We start from the raw sequence: 21,778 nt of genomic DNA, 5'->3' as shown, positions 1-21,778 counted from the left end.
AAAAAATGCAATGACGCCACCCGTGTCGTTGTCAGAGTACTTCTTTCGTGTCTGTGGTTTCTGCGCCTTCCTTAAGCGGCAATTATGTCTCGCCTACTATTTACTGTCCGAACGTGAACCGCGCGATTTTATTTCTGCCCGCTAACATTATGTATGACACATTCGGGGCAGCATTGAAGTGCAGCCTTCAGTAGCTTAAGTAGCCATGACGTATGATGCACGTTCAACAGATAAAGTATCCTACGGCAATGTAAACCGATTTACACCTCAAAAAAGTGCTTTCTGTGTGAGCCTCACACCCTGACACCCTCAAGGGTGCCAGGGTGTGAGTCATAATTGATTTGCACCCTTAGGGGCATTTCGTTTACAGTGAGGGATTCGGGACCTGCAAGGCGGTTCAGCCAGCATGGCCATAATGATTAGTGCATGGATTTGCCTAAACTTTGCCCTTCTGGCTTCGAACGGCTTTTTGACTTTTGGAATTGATTATTTTCAACAAAATATTCTTTTACGAACGCAACCATTCACCGTTCTTATGCTTGTATGCAGAGTAAAATAGGACTGCTTTAAATTTTGGGCCAATTGAAGGCAGATACAACGTATAATAAAGAAAGTCCGAAGCCCCAAGCACGAAGATCAGAGAAATCGCATACTAAGCATCCTTCCTGCGGTAGCTATGCGATCGCAGCGCTAGTTTTCGTTACTAATTTTTGTGAGAAACTATGTTTCATCCTGCATCTAACGTTGCATCACTCGACGTCGGCGCGTCGTGTGTATTGCTCCACGGGATGAATTGGCACTAACGTTGCAGCAAATACAGTTCGCATAGTAAGATACGGTCCGGATAGTCTACGGTCCCAATTTCGGTCACTAGAAGAGTGCTGTTTATGCCTGAAGAAAATACGCGCGCAGACGCACGGCGTGGTCACAACGAAAATACGGACGGAGTATACCGGAAATACGCCTGAAGTGCGCCGGAATCACGTTCTACCTTGGCGGTTTACTCACTGGGCCGTCTTTTCTTTTGCAAGGAGCATGCGGTGGCCTCTTGTGGTGGACTGATCGCGCGAAATGCTATTCTTGCGATATAGCGGCGCTGATGAAAAAAATTCAACGTTCTTCTGGTGTCCGAAACTTCCTTGTTCCAGCCACTTTGTACGCGGAGAGAGAGAGAAAGAGAGAGAGAGAGAGAGAGGATGAGGCCGAAAGACTAACTCGACTTCGTCCAGACCGGAATTTTTGCCAGAAGCGGCAACTGTCACCTATAGCCAGGATGAACACGGCATAAAGAAGCTGTTCAAGGCGGCAGCCTCGGGCGAGGATATGCGCGTTTCACAGACTTCTACCATCCTCAAAGCGACGCCCCGACCGAAGAAATAACGTGTCCAAATTAAAGAACATACCAGTTAGCAAAGCCACCATGGCAGGTAAATTTCGAAAGATAATCAAAGGGACCCTGAAACACTTTTCTAACTAATCATAGACTGGCCCCACTATTAAAGGACGCCGTATGACGAATCTCATGCCGCAACATGTTTTCGGATCCTTCAACTGCACGCTGAGTTATCGCACCGATACACGGCTCTCTCTCTCTCTCTATCTATCTATCTATCTCTTCGTTTCTGTTAGCGTGCTAGGAGCTACACAGCGAAACCAAGAGGGCCAAGCCTCGGCCGAAAGTTGAGTGTCGCGGTGGCGAAAGGGCTCGTCGCGGCACCCCGTGGCGGCCGCGGTAGGCTACGCTAACCAGCACGCCTCTCCAATCTCGGAGGCCACGCACAGCAGAGGCAGCTACGCATAGTGCGAAGTTGAAATAATTTTTCTGACCTTTTACGATCGCCAACATATTTATTTTTCGCTTACTTAACTCATAATTAGCAATTATGTATTACTAAGATTGTTCTGGCGATCACGAAATCAGCGAAAAGCGTTGGTGGGCCAACTGCTTTCAATGACGACGTTGCGGATGCGAGAGCAAGCAACTGTTCACTGCTTTTGACACGAGCTTATAAGTTCCCTACTGCGTGCAGACCAATAATGTTTAGGTCGCATATTCGCACGAGCCTTGTTAATAGATCGGTGACGTCTTTCTACAATGTTCAAGATGTGTTTCTGGGACTTTCTATTAACATCAACGGACTTCGTAACTCCTCTGCAAGGTATTATTATAAAGGCACAGAAAAGGGTTGCGGCGCCGATTCGAACCACACCGGTTTTATCCCATGCGCCCCTTAGCACTAACAAAAAGAAAGGTACCTTTACGCGTCAGTTCTTATAGACGACAACCTATACAACCTATCTTTAAGGAACCACTCTTCTATGGCGCAATGAAAAGTTCACCATCGGAAGCGTTTATAATTGGCAGTGGTTGCTTCCAAAAGCACGTAACAATTTTGTAAGCAGAATTTTTTTTATCAGAGCAATCTTTAAAACACAAGAGTGCCGACGCTAGAAACCCTGAAAAGCGAGCGCAATACCGATAACCCGCCTCGCAAGCTGGCAAAGCTGCACAATAGGCGTCTGACGGAAGAGTGAGGCAACGTTGGTTAACCATCCGCATTTTAAACTTCTTTAATATGCACTTCTGGAAATAAAAAGCTGCTAAAATAAATTGTTCTATCTATGGCTGCTGCAAATCCAAGTGGTGGCGGTGGTGATGATGATGATGATGATCATTGGCATCGCCTTTAAAACAGGACGGAGACAAACAGTCCTCTGGGCTCCTTTATTTATTCAGGTTTTACTACCTTTATCGCCATTCAACCTTTCACCTATCTCATCTCGCTCTCGGCTTTCGTAATTAAAAACCTCTATCACTATATTGTGCCATTATCTACGCTTGTAGTGACTCCGGTTTTATCAATTTCATGCCTGCTTTTTTTTCCACCAATACTCTAATCGTCTCTTACTTATCTTGACTGCTGACCAGTTGATCCTTCTCTTCTCTCTTTGAATCCCAACGCTCCTTGGTGGACACTCCCTACGTGTCTCGCTGGGTAAATATCTTGGTATGCCATCACGGTGTGCGGAGTGGTTTTCAGGCTTTTTTTTTAACACACACGTGCCTGAACCTGTGGCGCATGTTTGCTCCGGTATGTTATTGACCTCAAGCAGCCAGCTTAGGCCTCAAATAGCAAGGAACTGCCCTTTGCGTTATCATACAGGTTTTTCCTCCTAATCTCTTTCTTGCTGTTTTTGCAAATATCCGTTGTCTTTCTTTTCCCATACTTTGTATCCAATTTGCTGTCTCCCTTTCTTCCACTTTCTTTTTATGACTCCTAATTGTCTATTTACAATTTCAATTATCCTAGTCCTTGGTTGCCAACTTTCTTCACCTCTTCCTCTATTCCACGTCCACGCTTTTGAGGTACAGATATTTGTGCACTTTAGCCAGCCACTTCTTTCCATCCATATTCCTTAGTATTCAAAAACAATTTTGTTATGTGCTTTTCTCACTTACAACCCATATCACCTTGCACTGTCTGATTTTAATTTTACCGTGGTCCTCCAAAACCAGTCACCCCCCGTACCTCTGCTTAATATTCAACCCCCGGCAACATTTTTTTTTTAATTACAGAATTGCGTTTGCAAACGTTAGTGCTGGCACACCATTACACTTCTCTAAACACCTCGCAGCAGCTAGTATTTATCATAGCCACGAAGTGCTCTATGTTTGAATATTGATGCATACTGTTTACTGATGCTTACTGCTTGGCTATAGGTATGAGTTCCTGTTGAATTGATACCTCGTCGTCACTCGTCTCTTCCTTAAAAATTTCTATTTCTTTGTGCTAAACATAAGGCCTAGATTCGTCGATGCATTGCCACTTAAATTCACAAGTCTGTAAATCTCGTCCACTAGTAGCCCAACGTCCTCCACCTACATTAGCCCACGGACCTTATGTTGCACCTTTTGCCCATTACGGATGTAAGATAGATCCAAACCTATCTCACTGCTTTCCAGTTGTCTTCGTAAGCCTTTAACATAAAGTGTGAGCAATGGAGTTTAGTAAAGCAATGAACGGGGCTAGTTGGTTGATGTTCACGATTGTATATTGCACTTAGTGTTACACACTGGCGCCACGTACATCCGCGTGTTGTTCTTTATGTTCGTCAGTGTAACACTAAGCGCAATACAATCATGAACAATGGAGGTTGAAGAAATCCTTGCTTCAGTACTCAGTGAACTTCCACAACTGTATTGCCTTTCCAGCCTTCCCATGCGATTCGTACTAGGTTGTCTCCATATATCTCCCTCAACAGCTGAACGAAATCGTCGTGTACGCCCTTATGCTTGAGAATATCCCATAACAATTCCCGTCTACGTTGTCGTAAGCTTCCTTAATATGTAGGAATGCTATCCATAAAGGTCTGTTCTGAGCTATTGAAATCTCCATGCTCTGCGCTACTACAAAGATATCCTCTACGGGTCTGCCTACCTAACTTTTCAAGAGAGGACACCACATAGCTAGGCAATGTGGCGCCTTCCTTTGGCCAATGGCGGAACTTTTCACAGCGTCGCTTTGCCTCCGAGATCGGGCTACAGCGTGCGTCGCGCTATACTGGGGGCCATGGCTCCCACTTTTCACTTGTATAATAATTGAAGATTGAGGTGAGTTCTAAGTTAGAGAAAAACTTATAATAGAACAAAAATTTATTACACTTCAATATTTAAAGAAATAACAAAGGCCCAGGAGTGACATGCACTGATAGGTCATGTGATAGGCCATCCTGTTTGTTGTGCTTTTGCAGCGGAAAAAAAAAATTTCGCGACCTGTTTAGAAAAAAATACAATTATATGCCCTCGTTTAATGAGGAAAATGGCGATGGTTTCGGTCAATACGTGACACGATCTTTGCATCATATCGATTCATGTTCTGAACGGTTGCGTGACCCCTTATGCGAGGTACTGTTACGACGCAGGCGTCACATTAGGAGTATTTGCGTACTTGCATCTCTCCAGTCGGAAGATAGACATCAGAGGGCCAAACTGGGCAAAATAATTCCAGGGCCAGCTCCAGGCTATGCGTAATGATTTAACTCTCTCTGGTGCAATGGCTTCTGTAGTAACCGCAGTGCTTCCCAGGCAATAATAGACATGGAAAGTAACTAAATAGGGGTTTGCACTGAGAAATCAAAAGTACCAGCAAGCCTAATAAGTATAAACTTTATAGCTGCAGACTTTTTTTTTTCTAATGTGAACCAGTGCTACAGAAAGTGGGGAGGCGAGATCAGCACTTTCAATCAGAGCCGCCTACCGTAGGTTCCCTGTGAAATTTATAAGAAATGCTACACGTTGCCGTGCGCTAGGATTAGGCAACTGAGCTTCGTTTTTGGAGCCTGCCACCTAAAGGTTTCTAGATGTTTAGGCTCCGAGATGAAAACATTCTCTGAATTATGCTCGGCCATGCCTCGCACAATCGAGGTTGAATCCGCCTCTTTCATTTTCCTGTGCTGCCCTCTGCCGCACGCCGCTGAAAACGTTTTGGAAGGGTCCCGGGGCTTTCGCCGGTTGATGTGTGTTCCTGCGCCCACGTTGAGTGCGCGTCGGTTGTGCGTTTCGAGGATCGCGAATCATTATCAACGGCTTCTTCAGGACAGCATGTCGTTCCTGAAGCCATGTAGCACTCAATGACTACTAGTTGAGCAGGCCTGAGTGCGCTGTTCTGCAAACAGTGCGGCCGATAAAGGCACGCTGAGTTCCGTTTGGCGGCACGGCTACCTTGGAATTTGTGACTGATTGCTGCACTTGGACATCACTTTTTGTGTTCTTTTTACACATTATTTAGACGTTTCGCATATTCAAAAAGTCTTCGAGCGCAGCCTTCAGCGTCAAAGTTATTAAAGCGGTGCACACGTTTACATCGACATCTACAGCTGCAGGTCGTTTTTATCGTCAAATATTGCGGAAAAGATCCATCGCTGATATGAAATAGTGTCAAAATGTAGCAAAACATGCATATCTGCGCATATGTGCCATGTTGTTACACCTTGCGATGAGTCAATATGAGCGGCCGAACCAGTTAAACAACGGCAACTGTGATCCAGATACGTATATTACGGGCTGCTAATTAACTCTAACTCCATCATACTTACAGTTTTCGCGTGCCATAGAGCATTATTAGAGAAAACTGTGCACGCATAAGTGCTCATTTGTAGGCCATGTTGTTCTCTCACGAAAACGCGCCGATGCCATCGCTCGCACGGTGTTGGTATAAATGAGCGAGGTGGTTGTTCATGCTGTTGTATACCGAACACATCGTTTACTGTTTGCCGCTTGACGCACATGCAAACAGTGCATCTCTGAAATTGAGAAATGTGTCCGCAAAGCAACACGTACCAGGCCCACCCATATACGTAGCGAATGCGGCCGACAGCCTATAGGTACGGTGACGTACAGATGTTGGCACAGCGCTGTGTCGCCGCTTACCGCTTATTGTGTACGCGCCGTGCGAAGTGAAGTGTAGCTGATTTCAAATCGCTAAGGCCAGAATTGAACTATAAAAGCAGTTTCGTTCGACCTAACTGCTCACATTTCAGTTCAGGTCCGCCGTTAGCAAGTGCACGAACTCGACGGCGCCAGGTTAACCTTCGCTGAACAGGATGGACATTGACTCAAACTTCATGGGCACGGCTTGAGAGGGTTAAAGCTTATGCATTTCAAGTTGGTAGGCGTGTATGACTCATTTTGAGCGCGACTAATTATATATACAAGCGAAGACGCTGTCGCTATTGTGTTGTCGGTTCGAGGGCCGATCGCGCGGGGTTTGGTCGAACGATGGTTGGCACGCTGATTTTGCCGGTGCTTTCGACAACAAAGCCTGTCGCAGTACAAAGTACAAAGTACGACAGTACAAAGCCTGTCGCTCCTCGGTTGCGTCGTTGTCGAGCTGGTATGATAAGAAGGTTTCAGTGACGCACAACTGTCGGTCAATCATTGGAGTGAGCGTCTTGTCGGTCTCGTATCGACCGAGTGTTGCCGCGCCTTACGAGTACGTGCAGTAAGGAACGCGCCTGCCACCACCAGCAAGTGAGGACCGGCGCTGCAAAAAGACTTCGTCAGCAACGTGATGTACTTAAGTGTCGCCCAAGTGTAACGCACGGGTTTCACGTTGAATTAGCAAGCCATTCATGGAAGGCGGCAACTGCCTGGCTCACTAGCGCTTTCTCTTTTAAAGTGGAGTTGTGGACTTACGCTACGCACGGTTTTGGCTCCGCACCGACGTCGAGCTACCAGTAGAGTTTCAACGTGGTACACGGCACGGGTGTTTGCAGCAGCGCGCGTCCGAGCGCTTTTTCCTTTTTTTTTTTTTTTTAGGGGACTTTCCGGCGCGCGGCCACGCGCGCGACCCTTCCAAAACGTTTCGCGACTAATCCGCTAGGGCAGGGCGCATGCGCCGTCGCGCCATGAAGGAGGCGGATTTGGAAGTTTGAAGCATCGCTAGCTACCAACAACTAAACATTAAATTATGGGGTTTAACGTGCCAAAAGCACCATTTGATTATGAGGCACGCCGTAGTGGGGGGCTCCGGAATAATTTGGACCACGAGGGTTTCTGTAACGGGCATCCCAACCTAAGTACACGGGTGTTTTCGCATTTGGCCCACATCGAAATGCGGTCGTCATGGTCGGGATTCGATCCCGCGGCCTCGTGCTTAGCAGCCCAGCAACATAGCCTCTATAGGCAGCTACGGTGGTTGGGTATACACAATCTGGTGACAGTCTTCTCTCGCCTATCATGCAAAAAGTACTTGGGGAATTTTATTTTTCTCTATTCCTCGTTCAGTTGGACGCAATATAAACAAATTAATTTAAAAAACAATATTCCAACTAGAATGTGTTAAACGACGTTTTAGGCTAAATACATACAAGTGGTGGAAAAGAGCGGCGTAAAAGCAGTACGCGCAGCGAGTTTGTATCACGCTATTTGACTAACGCCTTATTGTTAACGCGCTGTTTAGCATCTTTTGAGAAAGGCTAGAATTACAAAGCTCACCATATTTACCGAGTTCTTATTTAAGGAGAGAGATATATAATGCGAAGTTACCTCCGTGCCACTTGCAGAAGCACATGTCATCCTCGCAGTGCCATTCAATGTTGGGCTTTCCGGCGTAAACTTCTTTGCAAGAGGCTTCACATTCAGGCAGCTCGCATTCTGTAGAGAAGGAAGAAAACAAAACAAAGCAAAGAAAACAGAATGAATCAATCACAGTAAAACAAAACATTAACTTGCTTAACCCTGTAATGTCCAAAGACAGCTCCACATCAAAGAAAACTAGAACTTCTTCGCGTTTAGTTTCTGGCCATGAAGAGCCTGCATGCATGAAAAAAGAAAAACAATTTAGCTATAACGTAATTAATACAGTTATGCTATATACATATCATATGTTATATAATAAGCTATGCGTTAACTTTCCCGTGTACAAATAAAAACGGCATAGCACACACCTGTATTTGATGCGTTGCACACTGCCAAGTTAAACAAGTGAAGAAATACGTCAAAGATCGTTGGACCAATATCATGTGAGGTTAGTGTGGGGTCCAACACTGGAAATGCATATTGGTCAACCCCGCACATGTTTGATAAACGAATAAGAAGCTAGAACATTGTTTAAATGAACAAGGATTATTTAATCGAGGAAGAGTTAAGAAATTCGATTTGACAGGTGGACGCATTCACAATGTAAGTTAAATTTTCTAGTTACTTTCATTTCCGCAAGCACAACGTTCCCAGTTATGACGTGAAAGACCTATGTTAAAATTGTGCATGGAACACATGGCTGCAACTGAGAAGAGTGGAGTCAACAATGCTTGCTTGCCTATATAGTGTTTGCGCACGGCAAGTTGAATGGGATGTGGGAAAGGGGAAACTTGAGTTCAGTATTCTGTGCACTAAAGGAGCGACCTTTTAATTTCTAAAGAGCCGTAACACATGAAATAATCAAGATGCTCTCCGCATATTTATAAAGTGGAGGGTCAGGAAACCGTAGCGGTTTGCTAAATGTGCCAGCGGAAAAAAAAAGAGCACTGCTGCTGACAAAACTTCCTCATCAATTTGCAAAGCAAGAAAAGTCCTCATCAGCAGCGCAACATCCATTCTCTGAAACAATGATGTCTTCTAAAAAAACTACCCAGCACATAGTAAAGCAACTAAAGGCATAAGGTCCTTTAAACGCCGCATCTTCATTGAATTTTCGCTAAAACAAACAAAAATTCAGTAAAACTTAGTGATGTTGTCTCGGTACTATAAAAAAGTTTCACGGTGATACAGGTATTCAAAAACAAAAAGAAAACCCGTAAAGGAACTACTTTCAGGATCAACTCGCTCTTCCTCCCGCACAATTTGCGAACGGAGTAAGCTCCTTTAGGAAATTTCCGGAGATTCTCCTTCGGCATTTTCTTCCCTCTCTTTAGATAGTTCTTTTCGGTGAAACTGGCCACCGTAAAGAGTGCTTCTTTGTTTTCCTTCTTTGTATCCATTGTTTATACATATCTAACCTTTTTGCGACCATTTCTTACCTATAATTATTATTAACTAAACTTCATGATGGTGGTTGTTCTGTTCGCAAGTCTGAATGAACTGTTCGATCCGTGTTTTCTAATGCATATGCATTCTCTGAATTTCGAACGCTATTACCCAATGATACCCAATCTGGGTATCATAACTAAGTAAATAACTAATTCGATAAATGAATAAATAAATAAATGAGCTAAAAGTAGGTCGGTACGTCCCGTCGCAGAAGATATTAATTTAATTCTGGCGTTTTAAGCACATGCGAACCAATTTACGCCGTTAAGAGTGCTTTCCGTTTGTAACTCACTCCATTGCACGTGTAAAGGTGCGGTTTACACACCAATTGAAGGGTATACGTTGGTTTACAGTGCGTGGCAAAACCATATATAATATGATTACGAGGCACGTCGTAGTGGGGCACTCCGCATTAATTTTGACCACCCGGAGTTCTTTAACGTGTAACCAATGCACGCGATACGTGTTTATTTTCTTTTTCATTCACCCCTATCGAAGTGCGGCCGCCGTGGACAGGAGTCGGACCCGCGACCTCGTGGTTATAGAAGCGCAGCGCCATAGCTGTCAAGCCACCGCGACGGGTGAATGGTTGCGGTACTGAGGTCGGGGGTGCTCGTTTACTCGCCGCTGCAGCTGCATTCTGGCGAGGGCGCCACGCAGAAGCACTTGTGTACGACTTAGGTGGGCCTTGAAAAATACTATATAAGTAGAATAAATTGCCAAGGCGTGCATCTATCAGCCAAACGTGTTGCTTTCGGAAGTTGTTAGGCAAAAAATTTCGTTGGCGCACCAATTCGAACAACTCTGTAGTGTGCCCGCTAGCAATTGTCCTGTTTGTAAACCCGCTCAAGAAAAGAAAAATAGTAGCAGAAGCTTTAGCGTCAGTGTCGGCAACTATGATTTGATGTGTGCCAAATTTAAGCTAAACGACAGTATTTCTTTATAAAAGATGTTTCACTCGTGTCTAGGTTAAACATTAGGTTTGTTTACCTTAAAATTTAGGGAAGCTGGCTCGTCAACCTGCTCGCGGTGGCAGCTGATAGATGCTGCGCCGCCGCCTCGATTAAGGCTATGCCTAAATTCCACACGATTGTGGCCCTTCCAATTTGCCATAGAAGCAAGCATAAATACTTAGGCTTTCTGGCGCGCGTCTTATGTCGTGTAGGTAAGTAGCACCCGCCCATGAAATCAAAACGAGTTTACGCGATCCCTTAGTAGAGAGATGTGACTTCTACACTCAATGATTTGCGATACCTCACATTCTCGACATTTGCGATGCTTTAAAGACGCTTTTTTAGAACAGTTATTTATGGCGCACCATTATCCGTGCCTTTCAGCTATTGGCCAGAAAACAAAACCGACTCTGTGTACCGCAGAACTCGGAAAATTGAACACGGACACTTTTGAAGTCGCCTGTGTTCCACGTGCCCAAGAGCTCAGAGCAATTGAGTAATGCGTGACTCTTACTTTTGTTCCATTTGCAGGTGCAGACGCCATCGATGCATTCAGCACGGAGATTGACCTCGTTTCCGTGCTTCTCATGACACGTACTCGCGCATTTCGCCTCGTCGCACACTATGTGGAAAAAAAAATGAGCGCCATTAACCCAGCGTGGTGTAATTTTTCTTTTTTCTTTTTTTAAACAACGTAATGAATAATTTGTCGCTTTGCCTTCCTTGCACGCAATAAATGCATACGTAAATGCAACTGTCAAGCACGGGGCCAAGTCTGAGTTTGCTTGAGTGCTTCATAGTTATTGCGAAAGCTGCCAATAATTCAAGGAGTGTGTGTGTGTGTGTGTGTGTTTTTTTTTTAATGTTGGGAGGCAATTTAACCATTACCTGACTTCGATCAAAGATAGCGTCTTTGTGATTGAGTTGGAGGTGAAAATGGGGCGGCGTCAATGCGCACGGCATTCTATCACGTCGCCCCTCGCCTTAGGAGAGGAGGAGGAGCGTCGGGCTGCTTAAAGCTTTCGACCGTCTTCAAGATCCGCGCACACATTTAGGCGGCACTGTCTGCGAGGTCGGCGCACATTTTTCGATTGCACTGCCTCCGGGATCCGCCCAAAAAAAACGCTTGAGACACAAGCCCGAGATGACAAAAGTGGAGATAACTTGCCAAGACATTGTCCCATGCATACATACGGCTGTCCATACGTGCAGAATTACGAAATATTTTCTTATCCCTGAGTTGGAGTTGTGTACCTCATGATTTAGGCTTTTCTTTTTTGCTATTAGGTATAACGTTTCCGTTAAATGCAACAAGCCTCACAGATAGGAGCTGCCCAGGTAACATTTTCTCTTAGGTAACCTCCTCTGTGCTTTAAACGAAATCCTGGTTGCTTAGCGCTTACCTTCTGACCTACGAACACTCGCACGACAAATTATTCATCATTGCTTCGACAGGTGCTCAGAGCTATAGTTTATCAGTAGAAACGGCTGGCCAAGAGCAATGGATGATAAAACGGGGGAAAAAATCCTAGAGAATTGAATCCTTACGTTATACTCGCCCAAGTCTTCAGATCCTTTTTTCAACGCATCTAACAGGTGAGGTCAACATCGCTCCCATTATCAATGCAGTAACGAAGTCAAATTCAATTGCCATGCTTTTGTTGCACTACGGGTCCGCAATGCGACCACTAACACAGTGAACATGTTGGCGCCTCTAAGTGTAGAAGCTTGTCAAATGGCTAACACCTTGACCTTTTGTGTACATCTTCTTGTGTACATTTTTTCGGTGTACATTCGAGAAGCCTCAGTAGGAAACTGCATAGTAATTCTGAATGCTTGGTGTGCGCCGAAATATATCCAACAAGATCGAGAGGGTGGACAGCGATAGCTAGTAAAGTTTGCTTCAGGCAGTTTTTCATGTAGAAAACCTAACTTCCATGGTATTACCTGCCAAGAACACGACCCGATTATGAGGCACGCCACAGGGGTTGGACTCCGGCATAATTTATACCACCGGAGATTGTTTAAAATACATCCAATGCACGGTACACGAGAGCTTTTCTATACTTCTTCCACCGGAATGCGGCCGAGATCGAACCCGCGACCTTGAAAGCAGCGTAGCGCCATAGCCGCTAAGCAACCGCGGAAGGTATATTTGATACCTTCTGTCGGAGCTGTTATTATGTTTACTTTCGGTATGGAATTCGCAAAAAAAATGAGAATCTTGAATTTAATACTGGGGTTTTACGTGCCAAAACCACGATATGATTATGAGGCATGCCAAATTGGGGGAGCCCCGATGGATTTTGACTACTTTCGACTTTTCACGTGCCCCCCATGTGAGGGACGCGGGCGTTTTTCGCATTTCGCCACATCGAAATGACGAAATTTGATCCCGCGACCTCGTACTTAGCAGTGCAGCCCCATAACCGCTAAGCCACCGCGGCGGGACAGAAGGAATATTTATTTATCGCTATAAATCATTCAACTGTACCCCTTAACAAAAAAAAAAACAAGGGGGGGGGGGGGAGGTGTTAGCCATGCGAGACAAACCAACACTATTATGAGCGCACACATTTTCACCGGATAACGTTCTGAATGTCATGCTTTGAACATTACCTATGCATTTAAAAAAAAAGAAATCTACAGGTATTAGTTTCCTTCACATCAATGTTTGAATCCTAATAGATCCACTTTCGAACGTGGGCATTAGCAAATTCATTAGATGGAATAGTACGCGCGACGTCAGAGACGGCCGCAGCCTATCCCTTCTGGTGTATACGCACTTGACCGTTGGTAGCAGCGGCATACGCCCTTCTCATCGCACTTCCCGTAAGCGTCCGGGACGGGCCAACCTTCTAAGTGTTTCGTACAGCTTGCGTTGCACGAATGCGCGTCGCAAGCCTCGGAGCGCCTAGAAGCATGAATAGAAAAAAAAAAGAACAGATATTGAAAGCGCGAGAGCAGTGAGAACATGTGAAAGCATATTTAGCGCCAGCAAACAAGGACGGAAGGGAGACGACACCACAATGCACCACTAGCGCATTGTGGTGTCGTCTCCCTTCCGTCCTTGTTTGCTGGCGCTAAATATGCTTTCAGTTTACCAACACGCCCAACAAATGGCAATGCTGAGAACATATGAACGACAAAAAAAATCTCACAACTCATGCGGTTTAACGTCCCGAATTAACACTGGGGTTGGCCAGAGGCGCCGTAGTATATGGCCGAGGGGATGGGTGTTGGTGAAACCTGCAGATTCATTTTGACCCCTTGGCTGTGTCAACGTGCATATGGCAAGTCAACATTCACGAGCGTTTTTTCTGCATTTGGCCGCCATCAAAGGGCGGCCGCCGTGGCCGGGAACAGCGCCCTCGACCTCGCACTCAGCACCATGACCACCGAGCCACTACGGCAAGTGGCGGAAGTTACGAGAAGTACCGGAAAGTTGAAGTTAATGCTAAGCGCAGCTGTGGCGCCAGGACACACAGATATTGAACGCTCGTTGGCAGATATAGGTGATAACGAGCGAGACATTTGTTTCTAGAAGAGTGATCTTATTACTGCGCTTTGCGTTTGCAAGCCAAACGAATAATCAAACGTCCCGCGAGGCCGTATATTTAAAAAGAAGCCATTACACTCAGTTCCGACCATTGTACCATCTATGCCAACAGCTGTGTAGAGATTAGCGAACATTGTTTAACTGCGCGAACAAACGAACCACAAAGACAGCGAGGGACAAGGACGGGCGCAGTCCTTGTCCTTGCGCCCCTCCTTGTCCCTCGCTGTCTAGATTTGTGGTTCTTCTAAGTTCTTCTAAGCTGTGTAGAGGCCTATATGAGTCTACCTCCAGTGCCAGTTTGTAGCGGGCTAAGCCATTCGCAGAAACTGCCAAAAACTCAGTGAAGGTATTCCAAGTGTCATTTTCACCACCTGTCCTCGTATACGGAAGTATCGCAAATTATTACGCAATAGCATAGTAATTAACACAAACTTCTGACGACGCTGATGCCTATTACACGCTATTATAAAAAAAAGCTCTCTCAAGAATATGGCCATCAAAAAGAAAGAGTGCGTGCACATGAAAGGTGCCGATTACACTTGCTTTCTAGAGCACATTTCTCGCTTACTTTCCTACAGTACACCAGCGGCGCAGCACTGGGCTAGAGATCAAGAAGCGGTATTACACTGTCGTCCAAAGTAAAAACATTCGAAAGACGTAAAGAGAGAGACAGAGAGAGAGAGAGAGAGAGCGACACATGGCTTAGCCAGCCTGCTATGAAATAATAGCACGTATGTCCAGCTCAATAAATGTTGAAGGGCGAAGAAGATAGTCTGTTTAGCTGGCTTTTAGCAAAACTAAGTAAGCTGATTGAAGCGCAAACCCTGATAATGATCATTTCCTTGTGATATGATCTCCTTATCCCCGGTGCAATTGCTTGCCCTGGGATTTAAAAAAAATTGCATAGTTCTGAAGACCGCATCATCATAAATGTGGTACACGAGGAGCGCGTGAAGCCTGGCGCCCTCTCTCGGTGCCATTGTCCATTCGGCGCTCTGTACCATGGCCTCCGGATCACCACCGATTGGCACGACCAGAGAGAAACGCGCGCGGGGATGATCTCGGAGGCCGTGTCGGTACCTGAATAACGCATCGGAGTTCAAAAGATCGGTTCTCTGTAAGAAACGTCGCTATGGGTCAGGATTTCATTGGCTTATCAAAATAATATTTTGCTATATTGAGAACTTCGGCGAATTTCAACTATGTCGCAGTAAAGTTCTACCTTCGTGGGCAGTTTGACTGCCTCAGTGCATCACCGATTGCAATAAATAAAAAAATTACGAATTTCACAAAATTCTTACAACTGCTGCCACTGAGAACGACTTTCACGAGCCTGTTGCCGAAGAAACGTAAAGAAACACAAAACTGTAGTTGTGCTGCGCTTACATTACACCAGGTGCACAGTGGCACAGCGCAGTGTAGAACAGGAGGAGCGTCACGGTGCCCGCGAAACGCAGCATGGTTGTCAAATCGCTGCCTCTTCTCTCTTATCCGGAATCAGGGGCTGAAAATAAGAAGCGTTCATTACGTAAGCAAGTCTCATCAACATGGACACAAAAGCGTTCGTGTTTCAGTTCAATTATTCGCAGGTTCTAACGCCCCAAAGCATAGCTCCTGCTTTTGAGATACGTCATAATACAAAGGCTTAGCAATTATTTTATAAGGATAGCTGTTATGAGCTCACATCCCCAGTGCAGCTTTCATGTACACTGGTGTCTGTCACAGGAATCCTGTGGTGCCTTGCCAGAATACTATACAGAATATGTCGCCGCAACCCGAGAAAATTCGAACTCGTGGACTCAGAGATCGTCGATGAATTTTTTTACCTCTGATGCACTCGGCCGATTCTTAGACGGGGTTTGGCGTTCCAAATCAGGAGCTATTCGAGGCGACGGAGTGGAGGGTTCTGGAATATTCTGACCACCATGGGCCTTAAAAATGTCCCGGAAACATGGCACACATTTATTAAAGTTTTCAGCACACACAAAATCATGGAAACAGAATGGTGAGACAAGCAGTATTGTTGTCAAGATGACTGATGTCCATGTACATGCGCGTTTTACCGAATGCGACAAGAAAGTTGCATACACATTTACAGCAAAGTTGTAAATGACTCGGACCCCGGTTTTCTTCGTCTCCGTCGACAGAACAATCGACAGAAAACCATTCCACGAATTGCAGCTAAATGCGTCTATCTCCATTAGAATTACGCGTGCAAGACACACACCAGCATTCGTTTCAATAAGCAAAAGCGCAGAACAAGTGTCAAAACCACATAATAGATAATAAGGCGCGTTCGAACAATGCGAAGCATGCAGCGTTCACCACATACATTTCCCCGTAATGATTACGCTTACATAAGCTGCAGTTGCCGGGAAGCGGTAGCCGTAGCAGACGAAGCAGGCAGTTACGTCACTCGACTTTCATATGTAAAAGAGCCCCTTAGCAACTGAATGATTTCCCTTGTGTTGTGATAGCGCTATGAGAAGGCCACGCATATTTAGGACTCCAGAAGAACAGCGTGAGCAGGATGAACGGCGGCGAGAACAGCAACGTCAATATGCACAAGACGCAGCGGTTCCAGCCCAAAGCAAGCCCCGCGCAGTATTTGATGCAGTGCATTGCTCAATCGTCCATTGCTACGTCACATGGTGATATCAGGTGATACCACAGCTTCGCTGGCCAACCACTTGCACAGCGTGGACTGGCACTCAATTTTCTTTCTTTTGTTTTTTTATTCTTTTATTTTGTTGTTGCTGCAACATACATGAAACAAATAAGTGATGTCTGAATGACTGCCACCGTGAGCTTAACTAATACAACTGGAGGTGCACGTAACAGCGCATTGTAAAGGTTGCGCTGAAGCAAAAAAAAAAAAAAGTTGAGTCTAGGCAGTGAATGTACAGGCATAACATGTACAGGTGATGGCTGGCGCATGGATGGCTGGCGCACCTGCAAGTTTTGAAATCATTGCGTTCGTGATATTGCTTCTGTATATGGTATATGGCCCACGACTAACTTGTGGCGCTCCAACGTGCGAATCGCGCCCGTGACAGCCGAGTGACAATAGGGAGGGTGAGAACAGTTGTCTAGAGCTTAGGGTGCACCAACAAGCGACCGCTATGCATTCGCGTTCTGCATGCCCCGCCAGGAAAGTGCTTTACGATGAGGTTCCCGGCTGGCGTTATCGTCAAGCGATTGCAGTGCCCTTTCTGCACGCGGAAGAGAAATAAAACCATGTCAGAAAAAAATAAAATAAAGCAATACGTAAGATTTTACAGGATGAAAAGTAAACCTGAGGGTTTGTTATTTTTAATGAGGAGGCATTGACACGTTTTTGATATGTTCGTGGCCACGTTGGCCCGACGCAAAGCAGGTTTGGGGCACCCGCGCTATTTTAATTTAGCGTTAGGGGCGTGCGATAACCCAAACAAAGAGATACCGTCTGTGTTCGCCGCATGTGCTATGGCAAGACGTTAATAGTTAGGGGCCCCCTATACTTGGGGGGTCCTATTCTAAATCAGTCTAATGAAGGAACTAGGACGTCTGCGTGACGAAGCAGAAATGATAACGGTTGACCGAGCGCGATGGAGCGATAACAAGGCAGGCGTGAAAAGATTAAAGAGTACATTATTACGACAGTGCGACGACGACGGAATGAACACAGTGGTGTTACAACGACGGAATGACGACCACGGCTTGACGACGGCGAACTATAAGGACAGCGGTCTGATCACGAAGGCATGAAGACGAGGAGTGAGAACAAATTGGCTACGATGAAATGACAATAAGTAACGATGATGGAACAATGACGACTGCACCATTGTATTAGACGACTACGTCATTGTACAGCTTCATCGTATGAGCGTTGTGCGTGTCTCTACGTTTCTCCCTCGTTTTTCACGCGCTGATATTTCACGATCGTAAATAACCAACAAGCCAGAATTTCAGTTTTAGCGCGTAATTACGGCGGCATTGCGACGACGGATTGACGACGACGAAATTACTACGACGGAATTATGACGGCAGGTTATCGACGACGGGACGATGACGAGGACAAGGCAACGAAGGAATGACGATCACGGATGACGACGATGAAATGAAGGCGACAAGACTATGACGACTGCATGGAGTGACGACAATCGATTGATGGCGACTACATGAGGACGACGCGATGGCGACGACAACGGAACGATGACGTGGAAATAAACTAATGACGGCCATGACGACGACGACGCATTTGCGCTGAAGCTCGCGTCTGCGCTTACGTACATCTGGTGCCAGCCTGGGCCTCCGCCCTAAATCCGTTACTGGCTCATCGTGAAATCCTGCAGCAGCCAGTGCTCGGGGCAAAGTGGGAGGAGGAGGAAAGAACGCGTGGCCTTAGAATCCCTTGCATTTTACCACTTGCGCTTAGTTACCCATTCTTGCCCGATATCTCGTATTTCATAGAGACGGGGCCACTGCCACTTTGAAGCGAACTCCCCAATCCGTGACCAGCAGAACGCTACTTCGCCAGCACGTTTAATCAGTGCAGGATAACGATCTTCCCGGCCCTTTCAGAAGAAAGGGGTAGACGAACGTTTATTGTGATTTTCGTTAGTCATATTGAACTTACAGGTACACGCAAGAAAACGCATGTGCGTGGTGAAACCTGTTTCACCACCTTCTTTCTTTAGGATTAAGTTTTTTTTTCTTCTGGATCTAACTGCGGTGATACAACGAGTACGTAAGGCAGGAATCCCGGTGCGTTGCGGTTTTGCGCCTGCCATGTGACCTACCTCCCATTGAAGGAAGGTGCTCACATCACGCATTGCACTCGGATAAACGGTAATAGATATACAATCGGCTACAAATACAATGTTTCGGGACGACGCGAGACGAAAAGGAAAGAAAAAAGCAAGCAGAATTTTGTTGCGTTCAGCATGCACGACCAGGAACCCAAGTGAAGCATTACGATTCTCGGGTGGGAAAACTTTGTTGGGTCTTCTCAGATGGAAGTTGCGTGGGCATATAACCCATGGCTGCATTCAGAGTTTTCTCGGTGGATGCTGCTCGTAAATTTGTGCCCGATAGTACAGGCACTCGCAACTAATACTTGAATTTGAAATGCGTACACGTGCGTTCAATACGAGCTGCAACACGGATGCACAGAGTCGCAAGGGCTTCAAGACTGCCCCGCCGGTGCCAACATATAAACTGAAAAATGGAGAACTGAACACCATTACAATTACGGGTATTTATTAAACCAATTTTTTCACGCCACCGCCATCGTACAATCTGGAGCCCCTTTGACCCCGAGCCCAGTGTTGCGCCTCATACGAACGCGATCGCACGTGGTCGATTTGGAATGTTACACATACGAACTATACGCTCACGTGGTTGATGTCGCGGAATTCTCTGTACGAACATGAACCTCAGAGCATAATGTAAACAGATAATTAGGAAAGTCCTAGTTAAACAATCAATTCAGACCAGTACGTGGTTGTAATATTTGTCATCTCCTGGCGTACCTCCTGGCCAAATAACTGAGGGACAGAAACGAAGATGTCCCGTACAAAGTAAATATTTTAAAACTCGCTTCGACATAATTACATAAAGCAATATTTCCTGTATATCACTCCTAGATCTAGTTCACCAAAGCCGTTCATAACGGCAGCACGGTTACATGCAAACCATTGACTAGTAACAAAAGAATTAAACAAAAATAAAGCAAATTCTACAAAATCCACACCCTTGGTTGGCATCCTAAATGGCATAACCTTGATTGATTCGACGGGTTTGCTGTTCCAACGGAACCTGAGTGCAAAAATATCTGGTAGCGATAGGATAAACACAGACTGCCGCGTTGGTGCCTCTAACACAATAGCGTCTTGATGACTACCTCCACTGCCCCCTTAATTTTACTAATTTCACTCAAGCGGGATGAACCAGATGCTACTTGTAAGTGTAAATGATGCCTGTGTGACTCACGGAACTTCGCTGACTCACCTAACTTCGCTTAGAGAACACTTACGATTGGGCGTGGCGAAAAGCTGTCTGGGCGAAGCGAGGCAGCAGAATAGAACGCGTCGACCTCTTCGTCTTTGCTTCAAGTGCTTGTGCTGCTGCGGGTGATGATGGTCATGATGACCTCGAACCATGTCGAATACACTTTAGGAGGGAATTGCCAAAAATGAAATTCTGCAATCAAATAAAAAAAACACGGCAGCAGACTAGTGCGACATTGCGTGATCACAACCGAATTGTCAGCGAAGCTGTTTCTTTCGAGCAGTTGAAATAAGAGTCTCGGTTGCGTGTAGCTAATCACAAACTCGAAAACGTTGCCAGTATGTGACTGTCCCGTTTGAAACGTTGCCCACATATCAAGGTTTCGAGAGCTTGTTAAATAATTTTTTTCACAGGCAGTATGATTCATCCACACACATTTAACTTCGCCAGGGCAATGGCCATAGCGTCTCCCATTGAAGTGCGGCCCATTCCAAGCGTCATATTCGCAGTGACCCAAGTTGGTTCAACAGTTGTTTTCAAGCGCGGTTTCCTTAGCACGGCAGCCCAATGCTCTACCCAATATTCAGACTGCCAAGCGACCCAAGTTGACGGGACAACGGTTAGATCATAGAAACAAACCCTAAAGTGGGTGAAGCAGCCAAAGAATTCTAATCGCATTAAAAAAAAAAAAGTGCGATTTAGCGTCCAAAAACTGTGCAACAGATTACGTGAGGCTGTTTGGAGGACTTCTGATTAAGTTTGACCACTTATGGGCGTTCTTTAAGCTGTACTCAATGCACGGCAAACCAGTTGTTGTTGGTGTTGTTGTTTGTCGTATTATTTTGCATAATACGGCCGCCATGGCCGGGATCGACCTCGCGATCTGGTGCTTAGCAGCGCTATGCCACGGCCACTGAGCTACCACCGCATGCGGCACAAAAACTCGCTGCACTGTTACGACACTCTTAATGCGTCGTGAAATCAGGCTGAATATGCTATATTTTCCTATTATTTCCCATAAAATATAGGCTCTGACGTTCCGAAACTTCCCAGTTGGTTAGAGGTGGGGCCGTAAAGTGAATACACATACAGGTGACACACAGGTGCCACTTGGGGACACAGTGCGGGTGTTAACCGCTGCTCAGCAGTGACAATCAGTTCTTCGAATGCCTGTTAGAATAGGCACGTATTTTGGTAATTTTGTTTACATTGTTGCAAGGCCTGATTTCGGTGCGCAAATACGTGCGCGTGTGCGGGCACCTTCGTCGAAGGAGTATACGTGTACCTGTTTCCGCCAGACAAACATAGTTTCGAGGGACGCTCTTGCATGTCCGGCTATGTCTTTCACGTGATATCGCAGCTTTTCCGCCGTAATAAGCCAATTACACCCGCAGATGGGACCGACGGCTTTGGTATTTTTCAAAATGTCTCGTATTTGTTTTCCTGAAGTACAGGGTACCCATTTGTGTACCCTGTACAATGTCGAAGACCGGCAATATATATATATATATATATATATATATATATATATATATATATATATATATATATATAAGAATCGAAGTACATGCAGCGGTAGCTCAGCGGTTATGGCGTTACCCTATATACTGTTCTCGAGGTGCGGGTTTTATCCCGGTCACATTCCGACGGGGGCTGAGTGTGAAAAGCGCACGTGTACCAAGCCTTAACAGGGTGCCTGGTAAAGAACCCAAGATGTTTAAAATGAATAAGGAGCCTACTTCTGCG

At 45.6% G+C, this 21,778-nt stretch overlaps 1 protein-coding gene across 4 annotated transcripts in view; it reads right to left on the bottom strand.

The window, feature by feature from the left end:
• LOC142585104 (uncharacterized) overlaps positions 1–21,778 on the bottom strand; it is a 32,429-nt gene that overhangs the window by 1,748 nt on the left and 8,903 nt on the right. Inside the window, exons 2-6 of one of the 4 annotated variants that reach the window (XM_075695622.1) lie at positions 20,033–20,194; positions 15,428–15,545; positions 13,269–13,396; positions 10,997–11,104; positions 8,048–8,155 (exon numbers count right to left, since the gene is read on the bottom strand). In XM_075695622.1, the coding sequence (XP_075551737.1) occupies positions 8,048–8,155; positions 10,997–11,104; positions 13,269–13,396; positions 15,428–15,501 (418 nt within the window). In that variant the 5' untranslated portion in view covers positions 15,502–15,545; positions 20,033–20,194. The remainder of the gene's footprint in view (positions 1–8,047; positions 8,156–10,996; positions 11,105–13,268; positions 13,397–15,427; positions 15,546–20,032; positions 20,195–21,778) is intronic. The other 3 variants (XM_075695620.1, XM_075695621.1, XM_075695623.1) reach the window with 3 other exon arrangements.

The sequence above is a fragment of the Dermacentor variabilis genome, chromosome 6 (assembly GCF_050947875.1).
Source record: "Dermacentor variabilis isolate Ectoservices chromosome 6, ASM5094787v1, whole genome shotgun sequence".
In the NCBI taxonomy this organism is placed as follows: Eukaryota; Metazoa; Arthropoda; class Arachnida; order Ixodida; family Ixodidae; genus Dermacentor; species Dermacentor variabilis.
This window is presented reverse-complemented; position numbering and strand designations above follow the sequence as displayed.